The sequence below is a fragment of the Cicer arietinum genome, chromosome 6 (genome assembly GCF_000331145.2).
Source record: "Cicer arietinum cultivar CDC Frontier isolate Library 1 chromosome 6, Cicar.CDCFrontier_v2.0, whole genome shotgun sequence".
Classification (NCBI taxonomy): Eukaryota; Viridiplantae; Streptophyta; class Magnoliopsida; order Fabales; family Fabaceae; genus Cicer; species Cicer arietinum.
In genome coordinates, this window is record NC_021165.2 from 57,687,035 (window position 1) to 57,710,215 (window position 23,181).

Genomic DNA, 23,181 nt, shown 5'->3' on the forward strand with positions numbered 1-23,181 from the left:
CCATCAAAATAAAAGTCTAGTTGACAATATTGGTATAGGTACAGTCTTCCAACATACAGTAAATACATCCACAAAAGAAAGACCTTTGGTCCCTATACAACTGTCTAATATGATCATGACTCAAAAAACTTTACAACCCGAGTGATCTCCACGTGCCCTGCAAGATCCTCCTGACACAGCTCCAGTCAGGTGTGTCCAACCTACCTTCCCATCTACAGGGTACTAACCAGTGGGAAGATCTTGGTTCTCATCTGAGGGCAAAGCCCAGATTTCCACAATAATTGTAAAGGGTCACCAACCGAAATTAATAAATAACACATAGCATTTAAATTTCAAATGCATAAAATGGCCTTTCAACTTAGCATGCACCTTGAAAGGGTTTCCATATGTTAAACATGCATAATCAAAGTTGAAAAATGAAGTTTTAAACAAAACTACACTGTCGTATTCGAATACAACATCTCTGTATTCGAATACAAGGTTGTTTCAGAAGTCAGTAGCAAAAACAAGATGCTTGTATTCGACTACAGGGCTGTGTATTCGACTACACAGAAGTCAATAGCCAAATCATGATGGTTTTATTCGACTACAACCTTAGTGTATTCCACTACACAACTTTTTCACAAGTTAGTAGCTAAATCAGGATGCTTGTATTCGACTACAAGCTCAGTGTATTCGACTACCACATCAGAAAAATGCAGAAATCAGTTTTGAAACGTTTCGAAAAGGTTTCGCAATCAATCCACACTTACACACAAATCCAAACAATCACACTTAGCAATTATGGCACAATCACAACAACAATTTGAGTTTACACACGCAATCATAACCTTGAATCAAACATGACTCGCGAGGTTTCGCAATCAATCAACACTTGCACACAAATCCAAACAATCACACTTAGCAATTATGTCATAATCACAACAACAACTTGAGTTAACACACGCAATCATAACATTAAATCAAGCATGACTCGTGTGCCAAGCACCCTAATGCAATGCGTATATGCCAAAATGCATGCACTCAGAATTCCAATCAAAACCCTTCTCGAACGGCCGTAAATCATAATTGTACCGCCTATCACAGGCCGAAGTACTAAATTACTGAGGTTCCACATATCACGGGTTAGCACGATTTACTAAAAACTTAAATCGTAAATGTACCGCCTATCACTTGCCGAAGTACTATTTACCGAGGTGCCACCTATCACGGGTCAGCACGATTTACCAAAATTGTGTAGTCTATCGCATACCTTACACGACACGATAATCCTTGCAAAGATAAGATGAACCAACAAATCACATGGAATCATCCTGTGGCCCATCCGGTCACCACTATCACGATGGCCCATCGTGTCGTCATGTACAATGAAATGCATGAGCATACTTTGACTCTATCCACAACAATCATTAAGTAAATGTAGATATTAAAAGATTCCCCATTTTTAATACTCATTTAACTCTAACGATTTTCAAATTCCACACAGAGCATACTCAAACATTTATTTTCCACCACACACAACAAATTTAATCCACCATTTACATTAAATTCGATCAATTCAAAAACCACAAAATCCACACCAAGTTCAATCATCAATCACCACAAATTTTCACAAAACTCAAACATAACACATGTCAAACTAATTTTCACAAACCACAACTCAAACACATCAAATTTCTTTTCCTCAACAACACACTTAGATGAATCAAATTCCTTTTCCACGAAAACACTAATCAATTTCACCAAAAACCCAACTCCAAACTTTCACCCATAAAAGCATTAAATTTATTTTCCCCAAATCTACACTTCAAACCCAACAAATTGTTTTTCTACACAACCACAAATAAGTCCCTAAATGCAAACTAAAAGTTTGGAAGAAACCCTTACCTTAACGATAGCTTTAACGAGCGATTACGGTACCGCGATTTATTCTGGTAAAAACTTTGTTTGCGTCTTCGCTTCCAAAGTTGACTCTCTAGCACCGTAGAGTGGCAAGGAGCAACTTTCCCTTCTATCTATTCGTGAAATAAAGCTTGGATCTAAAATAAACGTGAGGGTTTGCGTTTGACGGTTTTGAAACCCCTAACACCGTTTTTCTTCGTTTTCAAATCAAACAAGAAGAACGAAGCTGAGAAATCTTTGTTTTCTAACCCACCAAGCCTTGATCCCTTTTCATGAAGCAAAAGGAAGCAAAAGAAATGAAGAATGGAGGAAGAAGAAGAGTGGACTATCGCAAGGCAGGGAGAGGAAAATGCGTTTTTGTTTTCCTTCAGTTTTGATTTCTTTCTATTTCCTTTTCTCTCTTTTTTTTTTTTTTTTCTTTCTTCTATTTTCTTTCCTTTCCTTTTCTTTCTTCTCACACACACACACACACACACACACACACACACACATATATTATATTATATTATATTATATTATATTATATTATATTATATTATATTATATTATATTATATTATATTATATTATATTATATTATATTATATTATATTATATTATATTATATTATATTATATTATATTATATTATATTATATTATATTATATTATATTATATTATATTATATTATATTATATTATATTATATTATATTATATTATATTATATTATATTATATTATATTATATTATATTATATTATATTATATTATATTATATTATATTATATTATATTATATTATATTATATTATATTATATTATATTATATTATATTATATTATATTATATTATATTATATTATATTATATTATATTATATTATATTATATTATATTATATTATATTATATTATATTATATTATATTATATTATATTATATTATATTATATTATATTATATTATATTATATTATATTATATTATATTATATTATATTATATTATATTATATTATATTATATTATATTATATTATATTATATTATATTATATTATATTATATTATATTATATTATATTATATTATATTATATTATATTATATTATATTATATTATATTATATTATATTATATTATATTATATTATATTATATTATATTATATTATATTATATTATATTATATTATATTATATTATATTATATTATATTATATTATATTATATTATATTATATTATATTATATTATATTATATTATATTATATTATATTATATTATATTATATTATATTATTATTTTTTCCTTATTTTAATTATTTGATTCTCAAGAGAAAGGAGAACAAATAATTCGGATATTAGTGGGGAAGTAAACAAAGTATTATCAATTATTGTTAAAATCAGAATTCAAATTCAAATTTTCTCGAGTACTGAATATTTTATTGACCTATCATATTACTTAAAATACAATATATTCTAATGAATCTAAGTAAATATTGTATTCCTTTTGTTTTTTAAAGAAATGATAAATATCACCATAAAATTCACAGATAACTGTGAAGTTTTGAATTATATTATATTTATTTTATTTTATGATGAAAAGATATAGTAATATAAATTTTCAAAAGAGAAATAAATAAAATAATAAAATAGAAATAAGAAGAGTTCAAGTCCGCGGAGTTGGGCTAGAGTATGACTAAACATTCTCTAAAAAAAGTAAACATTGATTTTAGATCGACACCACGCTTATGAATTATAAAATATAATTCATTTTCATAAATTATTCTTTCAAGACAATAATAACTCAAAGTCAGCCATCCCAAATTAATATCAAGATTTATTTAAATTTTTTAGAATTAACACAACATACAACATATTTTGTACAAGGTTTCGAGTATCTTGGTACTCCTTTATTAACTTTTGCCTATAAAAAGAATAAAATCAAAACGGATACATTGATAGATAGAGTTAAGAGGCATATGACTCATAACATTTTTTATTTGTTGTTCCATTTGGGTATTGTATGATGTCGAATAATCAGTTGATCTTTTCATTCATGCTCCTCCAACAATACTAATAAAACGTCAAAACAAAAATCAAATAACATTACCAATTAATTACGTGTATAAAATTTTGGACACCAAAAACCAATAAAAATATTAAGTCAAATATTGAAAACAATTTAAGGTCATACCTTCAGGAAGATGGATATACGCACTTTTCATGACCTATACATAGAAAAAAAAATGAATTTTCATTAGAAAATTAAAGAAAAATATATATAGCTCATTAAACATAAGTTAATTTGAATTTTATACTATATTATCCATACCATTATGCACCATTTGAAAAATATTTTCTTGAACTAAAATTATGTTAGATTTAGCTATATCATAAAATGAAAACTAATGATTAAGTAAGCTCTTTCAAATAATAGACGTAGGATAGTCAAAGAAAGTGATTTTATTGGAACCAAAAAGAGGATTAAACATAATTATTTTGAATTTTGAAGGGACTAAATCAATAAAATAAAAACTACGGGAAAATCGAACATGCACCATCCATATAAATTAGTTTTAAAACAATGTTCAATCATAAAAGTTATATTTAATATAAAAAATAAATAAATAAACTAATTAAAGGAGTATTGATATGCATACTTGGATCAATTTCAACAATGGTTGCACTGCCACCAAAATCGCAAGAGCCATCGGCTTGCTTCTGAATTTGATAGTAACTATTAAAAGCATAGGAAGCATGACCTTCGACAGTGTCTGGATTAAAACACAGTCCAGTGGACTGAATAGGCTCACAATCAGCTCCAGCTCCACATGCATAATTTAAAGCACTAAGTAATGCTGTGGTATCAGCTCCCTTCTTTGCCACACACCATGTTTTTGCTGCTCCAACAATCATCACATTAATCAAAACCATGGTTGTCACAAGCATTAACATAACTGAAATCAACTTTGGTGAGGCCATTTTTAAAAATCAAAGAAAATGGTAGAATATTGTTGACTTGATTCTTAATTATTATGTGAAGTGATTTTCTTTTAATATATTTTGCTCTATCTATCATGATATATATATAGAGAGAGACCATGCATGAATTTACTAACACTTAAATTTAATATTAAATTATTAAAATAAAAAATATTTCTAAAATAAATATTTTCTATATTCTAACATTTTTACTCAAAATATATAATTTTCATTTATAAAAAAGTATTTGGTAAACTTAAAGGTAGTATTAATATTGATGATAGTTAAATTGCTAGCTTCTTATAGTATCTCTAATTATAGAAGAGTCTTTGACTAATTCATGAGATGTGATACACTGAATTTCTTTCTAAAGATAAAAAGATAAAGTTATTAATAGTAATCGAAAATTATTTTTTCTAATTAAAATCTTCCTTTTTGTTATTATATTTTACAAATAATCTTATTTTATAAATGCAAAATTTATCTTTTTATAGTTTTTCTTTTTAATAAATCAATATTTCTAAATAAAATTCTCTTCTTTCTGCTGGGTTGACTAATTCTATTAATTTCTGAATAACAACTCTACAACTACACATGATACATGTTTTGTAAAAAAAACAACACATGATACGCCTCATTCTAATATTCATAGTATTACAAAAATAAAATAAAATTTAATTAAATTTAAATAAAAAATATATGTATTTTTAATTATAAAATTAATATTAACCTAGTTAAAATTAATTCGTGTATAGAATTGTGAATTACAATAGTTAAAGAAAACCTTTATTAGAAAATTTTGAAACCAGTTATGATAATAGAAACCATTTAATAAGATTAAGATATTTATTCAGTAAAAAAAAAAAAAGATTGAGATTCAGTCAAATTTTTTATTGTAGCCGTTGACTACAAAATTTCTACAAAAATCATAACTATTTTGCAATTATTAAATATTTATTTTTCAGTTTATAGATGTATTATTTTATCAAGTGTTTGAATATTCAATGTTGTATTATTTAAATATATCATTTCAAATAAAATCGTTGAATTAATTAAATATTACATATCCAATAATAAATATATTTCCATTCTCAAACATAGTGTCACACTAAAAAATTTACCACTTTGGAAGACGTTTATGGTATCAGACTTGGGGAGATAATAAGTTAAATAAAATTTGTTATAAATATTTCAAAATTCGTAAGTTTAATTTGAAGAATAATAATTTCAGGGTAGTAAGTCCGGTGTTCAAGCCGACGAAAAGGCGTTTTAGGGCAGTGAATCCTTTGAAAGTTTCTTCAAATTGAAAGAAATTTTTTCAAATATGGATAACTTGTTTTGTAGAACTTCTTCTTTTTCCTCTCCTTCTACCCAAAACTTCTCAGATAAAAAAGGAACTTATCAATAGTGAAGAAATTACTATTGAAGACTTTCAAAAATCTATAAACAATTGGCAAAACCCAAAAATAAAAAAAGATCAGGTCTATGAATCTAGTCTTTTCAAAAACCTATTAAAAACTAATTACATAATCAAAACAGAAGAAAGAGATGTTGCTCTTTCTAACCCCTTTGAAACAATAGATCTTTTTTCTCCAAAAACACGTTAACAGGAACTATAATTTCATACATATAGGTCTTGTCCAAGTTGGTATCAAACCTTTAACAAGAGAAGGACTAAACACTTCAATAATGTGGGTCTTACGAGATGCAAGGTTCTTGAACTTTCAAGATTCAATAATAAGTACAATTGACTCTAGTTTATGTCAAGGACCAATTTGGTTTGAATGTTATCCAAATTTTTCTTTATCTTTAAAGGACCCAAACATCATGAAATCACTTATGTTACAAATCAAAACTCATAATTACAAAATGATAACACGATCTATACCTGTAGCTATTATTTACAGAGTTCATTACAAAGCAATGTTTTCAGCCTTTACGGCAACAAAACATATTGAAAACAAAAACGGGGAAACCCTATTTTTATAAACTGATTTAACAAAGGCAAACACTGCCATTCCAAAAATCATCATTTGGAAAGATATTGATCTTCCTGAAGAATGGATTCTGGAAGGAGCTGTTAGACCACAGTCCCTTGAACAGTCAAAACCAAACAACAATTTAAAGGAAGTCATACAATACAATGACGGTAGAGTAAAACTAAGTTTTTCAAGAACTTCCAGTGCCAGATATTCTGATTCTGGTTCATCCAGACCCCCTTCAGTCATACAATTACCTAAAAAAATTGAAAACAATATAAAACTACGTTTTTCATGTTCTAGCATACCAAATACTTCTTTTCAAAACGTTGATTACTCCACAAATATACCTCATCAAATCTACATTGCACCTCAAAACATTAATGAAGAACAGCCAAACATTTCTCCACCAACTTTGCCATTCTTTTCTGCTATAACTGAAAATGTTGTTAATGAATTAAATTTCATAGAAAAGGCATTTGAAGTTCATAAAACTATTCTCCATAATGATTTTTATGCTTCCAAAAATACAAATAAAAGAACATGGTTCTTTAAAAACTTTCTAAAACAAAGAAAACAAATTCAGAATGAATTTTATACATTCATTTTACGAAATAAAACTCATATTTTATTTTTTGAATGGTTTGAAATTTATGCAACACAAAACAAAATTTCTTACCCTTTAAAACCAAACCAAAGTTCTGTTAATCCCATAACAACAAGAAATAAAACTGCGGAATGGGATTTGACAACTGGATTAAAAATACAGTATGAACACCCACCTTTAAGACAAATCATAATAACACACCTAGAAAAGCCAGTAGATGCTGCACCTTTCAAAATTCCAAGTGATAGTTCGGAAAAAGATATACATAATATCCTTCAACAAAATAATTTTACAAATGTCCATCTTAGTGCAATTGCAAAACAATTAACTAAGATAGAGGACTATCAACAGAATTCCAATGTCTCTCCGATTGAGACAACTGATTCATAACTAAAAAACCTAGTTTTTAAACCATTTCAAATCTCAAAAACAAGCCAAAAACTATTTAGAGAAGGTAGATCATAATTTACTCAAGCCTTACATGACCAACTTAGTAGGATATAACATTCTTCTACCTCTACACCCTTTGTAGCTAAGGATACTTTTGAGAAAAAAGTGATGACTTTAGACCATGTTTCTTAAGCTGAACAAGAACAAAAAAATATGTGCAAACTCCAATGGTAGAAGGGTCAACCTTTGACCATGGTCACAACACCAGACCTAGGAATTGAGAATAGACCCAATGTCCTTTGTCAATCAAAATTCAATGTCAGTACTATTTATGAATGGAACATAGACGATATGTCTGAATATAACATCCTAAGTCTCCTTCAACAAATGACAATAGCATCAAATGCCTACAAAACCCAAGCCAATACGCCTGACAAAGCCATAGCTGAACTCCTAATAGCAGGATTCTCAGGCCAACTCAAAGGATGGTGGGACTACCATCTTACACCATCTCAACACTTAGAAATATTAAATGCAATCCAAACGAAAGAGGAAGGAATTCCCATCCTCGACGAAATAGGGAATCCAATACCTGATGCAGTTGCATCATTGATTCACACAATCAGCCTGCACTTCATAGGAGATCCATCTCACTTACAGGATAAGAATGCTGAACTCCTTTCAAATCTTAGATGTAAAAAATTATCTGAATTCCAATATTACAAAAACACTTTCCTAACTAGGGTTATGCTTAGGGAAGACTCATACCAACCTTTTTATAAAGAAAAATTCCTTGCAGGACTCCCAACCCTTTTAGGAGAAAAGGTTAGAAACAAAATTAAAGAAGTCTATGGAACAAACCAAATCCCTTATAATCATCTGACTTATGGGGAATTGGTAAGCTTCACGCAAAAGGAAAGTTTGAAAATCTACCAAGATTTAAAACTTCAAAAACATCTAAAATGGGAAATGAAAAGAACTAGACAAGAACTAGGATCTTTTTGCCAACAATTCGAAATACCCACGACAAATATTTCTAAAGACTACGGAGGATCTTGTTCAAAACCTTTTAGAAAACCTCTCAGAAAATCGTTATCTAGACCTATCAAACAAGATTTCTATAAAAAAATCTAAACCTCAAAATACTTACATTCAAAGAAAACCTAATTTTTATAAGAAAAAACCCTTGCAAAAGAAGTTCGAACCTCAAAATTCAAAACAAATAACTTGTTATAAGTGTGGCCAAACAGGACACATCTCAAAATATTGCAACAGAAATAAAAAAACTCCATGAATTAAAAATTGATGAACAAGTAATTCAAAAAATAGAGGCAATACTTTTAGAAACCTCTGCAGAAGAAACATTCACAAATTCTGAAATAGGTTCATCAAAAAATGATAAACCTTTACAGTTTGATGAGCTAGGAACCTCCGACTCTCTTAGCGATTCAGAAGCTAGTACAAAATCAATTAATGTTCTAACAAAGGACCAAGAACTAATTCTTGATATTATAAAACAGGTTGAAGATACAAAACTTCAAAAGGAAATAATAGGAAAACTGTTAAGTACTTTTGAATCAATAAAAGGTCAACCTTTCACATCCTCATCAAAATTGCTTCCTAAAACTACTTATGACTTAACAAATATCTTAGGAAAAAGAACAAAGTCACAAACCCCTATCACAATTCAATCTCTGCAAGAAGAGATTAAAATTGTGAAACATGAGTTAAAAACTCTTAAACAAAAACAAGAAGTTGATTCAAATATTCTTCAAAATCTTATTTCCCGAGTACAAAATCAAACCTCTTATGATCCAAAACAGGAAGGAGAAGAGGGAGAAAATGAAGAATATTCAAACAAAATTGAAAATTTAGAAGAAATCTCTAAAGATTTCTTGTTTGTTTTAAGAACAATAACAACAAGAAAATATTTAATCAAAATTAATTTAGTTTTTTCTAAAGATTTTAAATTTCAAACAATTGCACTTTTTGATACGGGAGCGGACTTAAAGTGCTTAAAAAGTAGCATTGTACCAAACAAATTTATGCAAAAATCAAATGAAAAACTTGTTGCTGCTAACAAATCCAAAATGATTATAAAAAATAAAACTGAAGCTTCTGTTAAAAACGATAACGTTTCTATCAAAACTCCTTTTGTTTTATTAGAAAATATAACTCATAGTGTCATTTTAAAGACTCCTTTCATTAACATGATAACTCCCTATTTTAGGTCTTTAAAATATATTATTTTTATGTATTATTAAAGTGTTTAAAAACAAACACATGGTACAAAAACAACACCTCATACACCCACCTAACTCACAAAAACAAAAACAAATTCTAGGTAAACAAAGGATAAGACGAAGGCAAGCTTAATTTATATATTAAACCATGCACTCGTAAAAATCTAAATAATATATTTTTTAATTATTTTAAATATTATACATAAATTCTTTTACTTTTATCTTTGTTTATATTAGATTTAATTAAATAGTAATGGTTTTCTTATTGATGAACCAAGTCATTAATATTATATTATATTATATTATATTATATTATATTATATTATATTATATTATATTATATTATATTATATTATATTATATTATATTATATTATATTATTATTTTTTCCTTATTTTAATTATTTGATTCTCAAGAGAAAGGAGAACAAATAATTCGGATATTAGTCGGGAAGTAAGCAAAGTATTATCAATTATTGTTAAAATTAGAATTCAAATTCAAATTCTCTCGAGTATTGAATATTTTACTGCATCATTATTTAAAATATTACTCGAGTACTGAATATTTTATTGACCTATCATATTACTTAAAATGCAATATATTCTAATGAATCTAAGTAAATATTGTATTCTTTTTGTTTTTTACAGAAATGATAAATATCACCATAAAATTCACCGATAACTGTGAAGTTTTGAATTATATTTTATTTATTTTATTTTATGATGAAAAGATATAGTAATATAAATTTTAAAAAGAGAAATAAATAAAATAATAAAATAGTAATAAGAAGAGTTCAAGCCCGCGGAGTTGGGCTAGAGTATGACTAAACATTCTCTAAAAAAAGTAAACATTGATTTTAGATCGACACCACGCTTATGAATTATAAAATATAATTCATTTTCATAAATTATTCTTTCAAGACAATAATAACTCAAAGTCAGCCATCCCAAATTAATATCAAGATTTATTTAAATTTTTTAGAATTAACACAACATACAACATATTTTGTACAAGGGTTCGAGTATCTTGGTACTCCTTTATTAAATTTTGCCTATAAAAAGAATAAAATCAAAACGGATACATTGATAGATAGAGTTAAGAGGCATATGACTCATAACATTTTTTATTTGTTGTTCCATTTGAGTATTGTATGATGTCGAATAATCAGTTGATCTTTTCATTCATGCTCCTCCAACAATACTAATAAAACGTCAAAACAAAAATCAAATAACATTACCAATTAATTACGTGTATAAAATTTTGGACACTAAAAACCAATAAAAATATTAAATCAAATATTGAAAACAATTTAAGGTCATACCTTCAGGAAGTTGGATATACGCACTTTTCATAACCTATACATAGAAAAAAAAATTAATTTCCATTAGAAAATTAAAGAAAAATATTTATAGCTCATTAAACATAAGTTAATTTGAATTTTATACTATATTTTTCATACCATTATGCACCATTTGAAAACTATTTTCTTATGATATATATATATATATATATATATATATATATATATATATATATATATATATATATATAGAGAGAGAGAGAGAGAGAGAGAGAGAGAGAGAGAGAGAGAGAGAGAGAGAGAGAGAGAGAGAGAGAGAGAGAGAGAGAGAGAGAGAGAGAGAGAGAGAGATATAGAGAGAGAGAGAGAGAGAGAGAGAGAGAGAGAGAGAGAGAACATGCATGAATTTACTAAAACTTAAATTTAATATTAAATTATTAAAATATAAAATATTTCTAAAATAAATATTTACTATATTCTAACATTTTTACTCAAAATATATAATTTTCATTTATAAAAAAGTATTTGGTAAACTTAAAGGTAGTATTAATATTGATGATAGTTAAATTGCTAGCTTCTTATAGGATCTCTAATTATAGAAGAGTCTTTGACTAATTCATGAGATGTGATACACTGAATTTCCTTCTAAAGAAAAAAAGATAAAGTTATTAATAGTAATCGAAAATTATTTTTTCTAATTTAAATCTTCCTTTTTATTATTATATTTTACTACTAATCTTATTTTATAAATGCAAAATTTATCTTTTTATAGTTTTTCTTTTTAATAAATCAATATTTCTAAATAAAATACTCTTCTGCTGGGTTGACTAATTCTATTAATTTCTGAATAACAACTCTACAACTACACATGATACATGTTTTGTAAAATAAACAACACATGATACACCTCATTCTAATATTCATAGTATTACAAAAATAAAATAAAAATTAATTAAAATTTAAATAAAAAATATATCTATTTTTAATTATAAAATTAATATTAACCCAATTAAAATTATTGCATGTATAGAATTGTGAATTGCAATAGTTAAAGAAAACCTTTATTAGAAAATTTTAAAACCAGTTATGATAATAGAAACCATTTAATAAGATTAAGATATTTATTCAGTCAAAAATAAAAAAAGATTGAGATTTAGTCAAATTTTTTATTTTTGAGATATTTAATTTTTTTATTGTAGCCGTTGACTACAAAATTTCTACAAAAATCATAAATATTTTGCAATTATTAAATATTTATTTTTCATTTTATAGATGTATTTTTTTATCAAGTGTTTGAATATTCAATGTTGTATTGTTTAAATAAATCATTTCAAATAAGATCGTTGAATTAATTAAATATTACTTATCCAATAATAAATATATTTCCCTTCTCAAACACAGTGTCACACTAAAACATTTACCACTTTGGAAGACGTTTATGGTATAAGACTTGGGGAGGGAATAAGTTAAATAAAATTTGTTATAAATATTTAAAAATTCATAAGTTTAATTTGAAGAATAATAGTTTTAGGGTAGTAAGTCTCGTGTTCAAGCCGACGAACAGACGTTTTAGGGCAGTGAATCCTTTGATAGTTTCTTCAAATTGAAAGAAAATTTTTAAATATGGATAACTTGTTTTGTAGAACTTCTTCTTTTTCCACTCCTTCTACCCAAAACATCTCAGGAAAAAAGAAACCTATCAATAGTGAAGAAATTACTATTGTAGACTTTCAAAAATCTATAAACAATTGGCAAATTCCAAAAATAAAAAAAGATCAGGTCTATGAATCTAGTCTTTTCAAAAACCTATTAAAAACTGATTACATAATCAAAACAGAAGAAAGAGATGTTGCTCTTTCTAATCCCTTTGAAACTATAGATCTTCTTTCTCCAAAAACACGTTAACAGGAACTATAATTTCATACATATAGGTCTTGTCCAAGTTGGTATCAAACCTTTAACAAGAGAAGGACTAAACATTTCAATCATGTGTGTCTTACGAGATGCAAGGTTCTTGAACTTTCAAGATTCAATAATAAGTACAATTGAATCTAGTTTATTTCAAGGACCAATTTGGTTTGAATGTTATCCAAAATTTTCTTTATCTTTAAAGGACCCAAACATCCTGAAATCACTTATGTTACAAATCAAAACTCATAATTACAAAATGATAACATGATCTATCCATGTAGCTATTATTTACAGAGTTCATTACAAAGCAATGTTTTCAGCCTTTACGACAACAAAACATATTGAAAACAAAAAAGGGGAAACCCTATTTTTACAAACTGATCTAACAAAGGCAAACACTGCCATTCCAAAAATCATCATTTGGAACGATATTGATCTTCCTGAAGAATGGATTCTGGAAGGAGCTGTTAGACCACAGTCCCTTGAACAGTCAAAACCAAACAACAATTTAAAGGAAGTCATACAATACAATGACAGTAGAGTAAAACTAAGTTTTTCAAGAACTTCCAGTGCCAGATATTCTGATTCTGGTTCATCCAGACCCCCTTCAGTCATACAATTACCTAAAAAAATTGAAAACAATATAAAACTACGTTTTTCATGTTCTAGCATACCAAGTACTTCTTTTCAAAACGTTGATTACTCCACAAATATACCTCATCAAATCTACATTGCACCTCAAAACATTAGTGAAGAACAGCCAAACATTTCTCCACCAACTTTGCCATCCTTTTCTGCTATAACTGAAAATGTTGTTAATGAATTAAATTTCATAGAAAAGGCATTTGAAGTTCATAAAACTATTCTCCATAATGATTTTTATGCTTCCAAAAATACAAATAAAAGAACATGATTCTTTAAAAACTTTCTAAAACAAAGAAAACAAATTCAGAATGAATTTTATACATTCATTTTACAAAATAAAACACATATTTTATTTTTTGAATGGTTTGAAATTTATGCAACACAAAGACAAATTTCTTACCCTTTAAGACAAATCATAATAACACACCTAGAAAAGCCAGTAGATGCTGCACCTTTCAAAATTCCAAGTGATAGTTCGGAAAAAGATATACATAATATCCTTCAACAAAATAATTTTACAAATGTCCATCTTAGTACAATTGCAAAACAATTAACTAAGATAGAGGACAATCAACAGAATTCCATTGTCTCTCCGATTGAGACAACTGATTCAAAACTAAAAAACTCAGTTTTTAAACCATTTCAAATCTCAAAAACAAGCAAAAAACTATTTAGAGAAGGTAGATCATAATTTTCTCAAGCCTTACATGACCAACTTAGTAGGATAGAACATTCTTCTACCTCTACACCCTTGGTAGCTAAGGATACTCAAGCCTTACATGACCAACTTAGTAGGATAGAACATTCCCATCCTCGACGAAATAGGGTATCCAATACCTGATGCTGTTGCATCATTGATTCACACAATCAGCCTGCACTTCATAGGAGATCCATCTCACTTAAAGGATAAGAATGCTGAACTCCTTTCAAATCTTAGATGTAAAAAACTATCTGAATTCCAATATGTTAGGAATAATGGCCTCTGTTAGTTCAAAGATATGAGAGTTGTTAAACAAATTATCAAAGATCGGTAGCGGAATATATTCAGGAGCAATGATTCACACAATTGCAATTATTATCAATATATGAGAATAGAAACAATGCTTAATTCAGAATGTTAATCAATACAGAAATTCATTAATTCAAACATTCAAGAATACGCATTTATGCAATATCATAATAAAGAGTAGGGATAAGAAACAAGTGCACCAAGATTTATACTAGTTCAGCTACCAGTTTGATAGCCTACATCCAGTCCTGAAATCCAACAAGATTTCAGCCTTTTCCAATAGAATGAATTGAGAACTTTTTACAGATTGTCCAGCTTCCACAAAGCCTATCTATCTAACTCACTCACTCTTGTTTCTATACCACCTAATCCTTGGAGTTAATCGCCTAACTCTCACAAGATCCAAGTGAAGCTTCTTCTTGATGATCTCACACTAACAAAGATAACTACCAGTTTCCTTACTGGATTTCTAAACCTTCAATTACAGAAAATTGTCTTTCTCAAAGAATTAAAGAATGTCAAGACTTTGACTCAATCACAATAGTATCCCACACAAAAAGTATTTAGCCAATGAATATTTTGTTTGTTGTAAACTTTTCTCTTAAAGGTGTTTATCAAAGTTATTCAAAAGTTATCAAAAGTTTTCCAAAGGTTATGAAAAGGTTATTTTTAAAAGTGATTGAATCTGCTTATATATATTCAGAAAAACACCAGGATAATCGATTGCTCAATCGATTTTATAATATTTTAAAGCTAGCTAAATCGATTGCCCAATCGACTTTCGCATGTCTTGTTTTTCTTGAATCTTGAACATATAAGCATGAATCGATTTGCCAATCGATTTGTTTAATACATAAATCAGACAGCCTAATCGACTTTCGCATGTCTTGTTTAATACATGTCTTGTTTAATACATAAGCATGTCTTGTTTAATACATAAACTAACTACTATGACACCTAATTACACTACACAACCATATCCTCCAACTTTGGTTGATTCCTTGAGTTGCAAGCTTTTGTTCCAAGTGTATGGTATCTGCTTGTTTGCCTGAAATGTTTCTCAAAAACATGATCAGGGAAGCTCATGACTTACAAACTCCCCCTTTTTGATTTAATGACAAACACAAAGTTTAACCTTAAGATTGTTTTAAAATCTCCCCCTGAGTTTTGGAATGTATGATACATTTCAAAAAAAATGAGCACAACATGTTGTCAAAGTAAAAACAGGGTACGTTATTATGTATCAGAATGCAATGTATCAGATATCACAAGTTAGTATTCAAACAGGGCAATACCACATCAGAGCTAATATCATATCAGCAATATCATATCACAGCATTATGATATCAAGCATATCAGATCATATATCAGAGCATTTCATGATAAAAAAAATAAGTTCAAATTTGATACCAATCATGTAATACCACAAGTTAAACCAATCTCCCCCTTTTGTCATTTAATACAAAAAGAAATTACAAGAGAGAGTTGATTAAACAAAAAGAAACATAAGATATATACACAAAAAGGATTACAAAAACAGCATATCAAAACAATACTAGAACATGACAAATCAACAAAGAAACCAAAACCTAGTCAACTAATCTAGGGCTGTTCCTCATTATTATCAGCGGGAGAAGGAGAGACTGTTGTATTAACCTCAACAAGTGTCTCCTCCCCATGAGGTTCAGAGCTATCTAGGTTGGGTGGGTTTGGATCTTCTGTTGCTTGTCGACCTATATCTGCAATATCTTCAAATGACATCTTAAGGCCTAGATGTTCTTGTATTGCAGCTACATCCTGAGCGACGGAAGTAAGCGATGTCTGGAGAGTCTTGAGAGATGCCTCTACTCTTGCGTTATGAGCAGCTTGAATCTCCATAAGTTCCAGCAGCTTCGTCAAGACCACATAATGTGCATCGACTGGCTCAGCTTGTTCTGCAGTTGGCTGCACTTGTTCAATAGACGGCTGAGCTCTAGTCCATTTTCCGTTGATGCGCTTCAGTTGCATTTGGTTAACTATGGATTCACCAAATGTGAGGGTGGTTTTGACAGATTCTTCATTGGCCACAGACACCTTGAAATGCCTCAGAATCTTCGTAACCAGCTGGGGATAAGGGAACAGGTGCTTGCCTTGTGCTGATTCAATCATATTCAGTAGCACGATCCAAGCCCAACTCATCCTGAGCTCTTTGCACAGTCCCCATAGCAGGATGATATCCAGCCGCTGTACAACTGCGTGATTGCCGGTGCGAGGTACTAACATTCGAGTTAGCACGTACATGAGCAATCGATGATGAACCTTCATCTGCCCTGTTGGAAGGGATACCTTCTCAACAAAACCTTCAATTATCAGTTCCTGTATGGCAGCATGCCTGTCCACTGATGATTCCCATGCTTCATCATCAGAGGCAGCTTCTGTGTTTCCATCAATGGTTTGACCATAGAATGGTAAACCCGTCAGCTTAGAGAATTCCTCAAAAGTCATTGAAATTCTCTTGCCGTTGACTTCAGCAGTGAATCCAGTTGTGGTTATCTTGAAAGTGGAGTAAAAAGCTCTAATTAGTCTTGGGTAAATTTCCAGAGAGCAAGATAGGAAATCCACCAACCCATGAAATCTCAAATGGTTTTGGAAGGTAAAACCATTTGAATCGAAATATGTAAAATCCAGAGTCCTCGCCTCTTGGATTTTTCTTTTCAAGAAGGAAGAAGGCATAGAAGTATCTTCAACATGTTTACTTTTAGAAGGCAGAACCTTCTTTGGTTGAGGGGAAGTCTTCTTCTTCTTCTTCTGGGTAGCTCCCTTCATAGCATCACCCATAAGTTTCTCATTTGGATGAGCTTTCCTCTTTTTAGTTGGTTCTTGAGAAGTAGCAACAGCCTTTCCCTTGTCCTTAGCCAATACCTTGTGAGTAGGTATTAAAACTCTTTTGGCTGGAGGAGAAGGAGGTGTAGGTGAGGGTGTTCTTCCAAGAAGGAAGAAGGCATAGAAGTATCTTCAACATGTTTACTTTTAGAAGGCAGAACCTTCTTTGGTTGAGGGGAAGTCTTCTTTTTCTTCTGGGTAGCTCCCTTCATAGCATCACCCATAAGTTTCTCAGTTGGAGGAGCTTTCCTCTTTTTAGTTGGTTCTTGAGAAGTAGCAACAGCCTTTCCCTTGTCCTTAGCCAATACCTTGTGAGTAGGTATTGAAACTCTTTTGGCTGGAGGAGAAGGAGGTGGAGGTGAGGGTGTTCTTCCACTTGATATAGAAGATGAATCTAGTGAAATTGATTTAGATGAAGATGATGGACGCCTTGCAGTTTGTTTAACGTGTGCCATTGTAGTCTGTAGATAGAAGATTGTTGAGATGATTGATTGAGAAGGATTAGATGCAGAAAAATTTGAAGTTGGATGAGTGAAATATGAACTGATGGTGTAAATGGGTTGAGAATTCGATTTAGGGTTTTTATAGAACTGTTCAGAATCGATTTCCCAATCGGTTGTTTTTCACTTCTGGGTTTACCAAATCGATTGCCCAATCGATTAGGTTACCATTGTTTGAAAAGTATCCGTTACACCCACTTCTAACGGCTATAATTTTTCTCAATGGACATCTTGTAAATCGATTTCCCAATTGATTTCGTAATTGATCCTTCTTTACTAAATCGATGTCCAAATCGATTTGCATATAAGTTCAGAAAACTTCAAATCTCAGCTTCGATTTCCAATTCGATTCACATAAGTGCAGGGCCAAAACAAAGTTGATCCAATCGATTTCCCAATTGATGCTTAGGTTTGAGGTTTGAAAACATCTCAAATTTGTGGAGATCTTAACCAAATAATCGATTCTCCAATCGATTCTTTAAAAGATTTTCCAAATCTATAATCGATTTCCTAATCGATTGAGGTAATCTAAGCTTCAGCAATCTGACTTCTGAGATTTGATAAATCGATTCCAGTGATTGTGACATAGAGAAATAAAACACTAAGTACCAAAAATCGATTATGCAATCGATTATCGTGTTTCCAATTTGACAATTTGAAACACTGTGCATCATAAATCGATTATACAATCGATTTTGTAATGCAGTTTTCCTATCTGGCCACAGGATAATCGATGTAGCAATCAATTTTGTCATATGGATCAGATTTCATTGAGATCTATAATACCAAGTTTCATTCTTATAAAGAAGAAACTGTCCTTGGGCAAGGCTTTGATGAAAATATCAGCCAATTGATCAGTTGTATTGACATATTCAAGCTTGATCTTACCCTGTTGATATTGATCCCTAATGAAGTGATGCCTAATCTCTATATGCTTAGTTCTAGAATGCATGACAGGTTTCTTAGTGATATTAATAGCACTAGTATTATCACACATGATAGGCACAATACCTAGATCAACACCAAAATCAGAGAGGTGTTGCTGCATCCATAAAATCTGTGCACAACAGCTACATACTCAGCTTCAGCAGTTGAGAGTGCAACACTGTTTTGTTTCTTGCTATGCCAAGAAACAAGAGAGTTCCCTAGTAGTTGGCAAGTACCAGATGTACTCTTTCTGTCCAATTTGCAGCCAGCAAAATCAGAATCAAAATAACCAACTAGAGTGCAAGTAGATCCCTTAGGATACCACAAACCTAGATTTTTGGTTCCTATGAGATATCTAAAAACCCTTTTGACTGCACTTAGATGGGATTCTTTTGGATTGACTTGGTATCTAGCACACATGCACACACTAAACATAATGTCTGGTCTACTAGTTGTAAGGTATAGTAATGATCCAATCATGCCTCTAAACACATTCACATCTACAACTTTTCCTTTCTCATCTCTATCTAAATGGCAAGCTTGATTCATAGGTGTATCAATGGATTTAAACTTATCAAAACCAAACTTCTTTAAAAGATCATTACAGTATTTGGTTTGACTTAGGAAAATGCCATTCTTGCTTTACTTAATTTGAAATCCCAAGAAGTAAGTTAATTCTCCCATCATGGACATTTCAAATTTTCCTTTGATTGTATTTTCAAATTCTTTGCAAAGCTTATTGTTTGTTGATCCAAATATTATGTCATCAACATAAATTTGGACCAATAGAATGTCTTTTCCTTGTCTTTTGATGAAAAGTGTCTTATCTACATTTCCCCTTGAAAAATTTTCTTGTAAGAGGAAATTGCTTAGCTTTTCATACCAAGCTCTTGGAGCTTGTTTCAAGCCATAGAGGGCTTTTGTCAGTTTAAACACATGATTTGGAAGCTTAGGATCTTCAAAACCAGGTGTTTGACTCACAAAAACTTCCTCCTGGATGTCTCCATTTAAAAAGGCACTTTTAACATCCATTTGATAAAGTTTAAAGTCCATTATACATGCATAAGCAAGCAGGATTCTAATGGCTTCTAGTCTAGCTACTGGGGCATAGGTTTCATCATAGTCTATTCCCCCTTCTTGGTTGTAACCCTTGGCCACTAGCCTAGCTTTATTCCTAGTAATTACACCATTCTCATCCATTTTGTTTCTAAACACCCACCTAGTTCCTATGACATGTTTATCTTCTGATTTTGGAACTAGTATCCACACTTTGTTTCTCTCAAACTGATTGAGCTCTTCTTGCATGGCAACTATCCAGTCATGATCCATAAGAGCTTCCTTTATGTTTTTGGGTTCTATTTGAGATACAAAGGCTGTGAAGTTACAAAATTCTCTGAGGGATTTTCTAGTGGAAACTCCTTTTGAAATCTCTCCAATAATGTTGTCTATGGGATGGTTTTTGATAAACTTCCATTCCTTAGGTAAATCACCTTCCCTAATAGGTTCTACACAGTCAAGGTTGGTTGGAGGTACAGGTTCATTAGGTTCTATTGGTTCAGATTCTACAATATCATCCAAAGAATCATCAACTATAGGAGGAGTGTTGTTCAAGTTTTCAGCAAACATTTCATCAAACTTTACATGAACAGATTCCTCTATAGTTTTGGTTCTTTTATTGTAGATTCTATAGGCCTTACTAGACTGGGAATAACCTAGAAATATACCCTCATCTGCCTTAGGATCAAACTTACCTAGATGTTCTTTGCCATTGTTTAACACAAAGCACTTGCATCCAAAGCCCCTAAAGTAAGAGATATTTGGTTTTCTACCCTTGTATAACTCATATGGAGTTTTTCTAAGTATTGGCCTTAATAAGAACTCTATTCACTACATGTGTGGAAATGTTTATAGCATCAACCCAAAAATACTTAGGAAGATTTGAGTCTTTAATCATAGTTCTAGCTAGTTCCTCTAAAGACCTATTCTTCCTTTCTACTACTCCATTTTGCTGTGGAGTTCTAGGGGCTGGGTATATATGGTGAATTCCATTCTATTCACAGTAAGTATTAAATGAATCATTCTGGAATTCTCCACCACGATCACTCTTGATGGATATAATTTTCTGGTTCTTCTCATTTTGAACTAAAATAGCAAATTTTTTGTAAATTGAGAAGGCCTCACTCTTGTGAGTCATAAAAAATGTCCAAGTATACCTAGAGTAATCATCTACCAACACATAACCATACAAGTTTTCTTCAAAACTTCTAACCTGAGATGGACCAAAAAGATCCATATGTATCAACTGTAAGACCCTATTGGTTTGGACTAAGTCTATAGGGGGAAAGAAGACTTAACTAGTTTACTCTTCTCACAAGAGTCACACAACCTATCCTTAGAGAATTTTCTATTTGAGAGTCCTAGTACTAACTATTTACTAACTAGTTTGTTCAAGTGGTCCATATGAATATGAGCCACTGTCTTATGCCATAACCAGTTCTCATCAGCATTAGATAATAAGCAACATATATCATTTGCAGGTAAGGAATCAAAATCTATCATGTAAATGTTGTTAACTCTTTTACCTGCCAATTTCATGCCTTTAACTTCCCTATGCTCAAGTGTACAAGACAGCGAAGTAAAGTGTACCTGAAATCCTTTGTCACACAGCTGACTAATACTTAGTAAATTGTGTTTCAAACCTTCGACGAATAAAACGTCTTTGATAACAGCAGTTGATTTGCTTCTTATATCTCCAATGCCTAGGATCTTCCCTTTGTTATTGTCACCATATTTGACAAATCCACCATCTTTTAAGTTCAGAGACAAGAACTTTGACTTGTCTCCAGTCATATGCTTGGAACATCCACTATCTATGTACCATGAATGAGTCCTGGATGTCAAGCATATCTGCAAAAAGCAATTCAAGTTTTGGTTTTAGGTACCCAATTCAAATTGGGTCTTGGAGGGTTAGTTTCAAATACTTGTGTCTTAGCTTTCCAAATCTGTTTCCATCCTCTGTTGGCCAGTTTTTTTTGTTTACAATTAAAAACCTTATGACCCTTTTTACAGCAAAAGTGGCATAAAACAGCAGAGGATGAATTCTGATTTTGTTTAGTGAAGATATCATGCATATGCTTAGATCTAACAAACTTCTGATTCTTTTTAACATTCTTGTTTTGTCTATAGCCAAGTCCAGATTTAACATTTAGATTTCTTTGGTTTCCAAGAAGCATATCTAAATTGTTTTTACCACTGTTGAACTTATCTAAATCACATTTCAGTACATAAGTTTCCTTTTTCAGATTTTCATTTGTATCTTTAAGAGACTCATGTTTCAAATTAATCTCATCATACATCATGCACTTTTCTTCTAACAGTTTCTTACTACTAATTAACTGTTTGATTACATTAACATATTCATCATGCAGTTCATTGAATGCGTCATGTAATTTATCATAAGAAGGATTGGATTTAGAACTTACGTCACTATCAGAATCTGATTCTGTGTTGGCCATAAGACAAATATTAGCTTTTTCATCTTCTGAAGATGCAGATGACTCTTCATCATTATCGTTCCAAGAAATGTAGGCTTTTCTGGTCTTAGGAGGTGGTTGATTGTCTTTAACCTTTGAAGTCTTATTTCTGTTTTGCAATTGGAAGCACTCAGATTTTATATGTCCTGTCTTCACACACTCAAAGCAAGTTATCTTGATGTCATGAGTCTTTGAGCTTGAGGGCTTTCTTGGCTTGCTATCTTTCTTTTTCAGAATTTTTTTGAATTTTCTGACCAGTAGTCCAAGTTTTGAATCTTCATCAGTCTCACTGTTTGAATCTTTAGTGCAGATCTCTTGTTCAGACTTTGTTTGATGTGCTTGGACTTTAAGAGACAACCCTTTTCTTTTTCTATCAGTTTGTTCAGCTTCACTCAGTCTGTGCAGTTCCATCTCATGCTCTCTT

The 23,181-nt window shown here is 30.5% G+C and overlaps 1 protein-coding gene across 1 annotated transcript; it reads right to left on the reverse strand.

Annotated features, from left to right (window-relative positions):
- Nucleotides 1–4,065: 4,065 nt before the first annotated feature.
- Nucleotides 4,066–4,803, reverse strand: LOC101509495 (PLASMODESMATA CALLOSE-BINDING PROTEIN 2-like). Its single transcript, XM_012719901.3, has 2 exons — nt 4,530–4,803; nt 4,066–4,097 (listed from the first exon to the last, which is right to left on the reverse strand). The coding sequence occupies exons 1-2, from the start codon at nt 4,801–4,803 to the stop codon at nt 4,066–4,068; spliced, it is 306 nt and encodes a 101-aa protein (XP_012575355.2).
- Between the last annotated feature and the right edge of the window lie 18,378 nt (nt 4,804–23,181).

What these genes read in the sequence shown, in the direction of transcription:
- LOC101509495 (XM_012719901.3), bottom strand. Translation starts at nt 4,803, where the DNA reads ATGGTTTTGATTAATGTGATGATTGTTGGAGCAGCAAAAACATGGTGT. An exon ending in CATTGTTGAAATTGATCCAA is followed by an intron (nt 4,098 to 4,529) that starts GTATGCATATCA and finishes TTCTATGTATAG; the next exon opens with GTCATGAAAAGTGCGTATAT.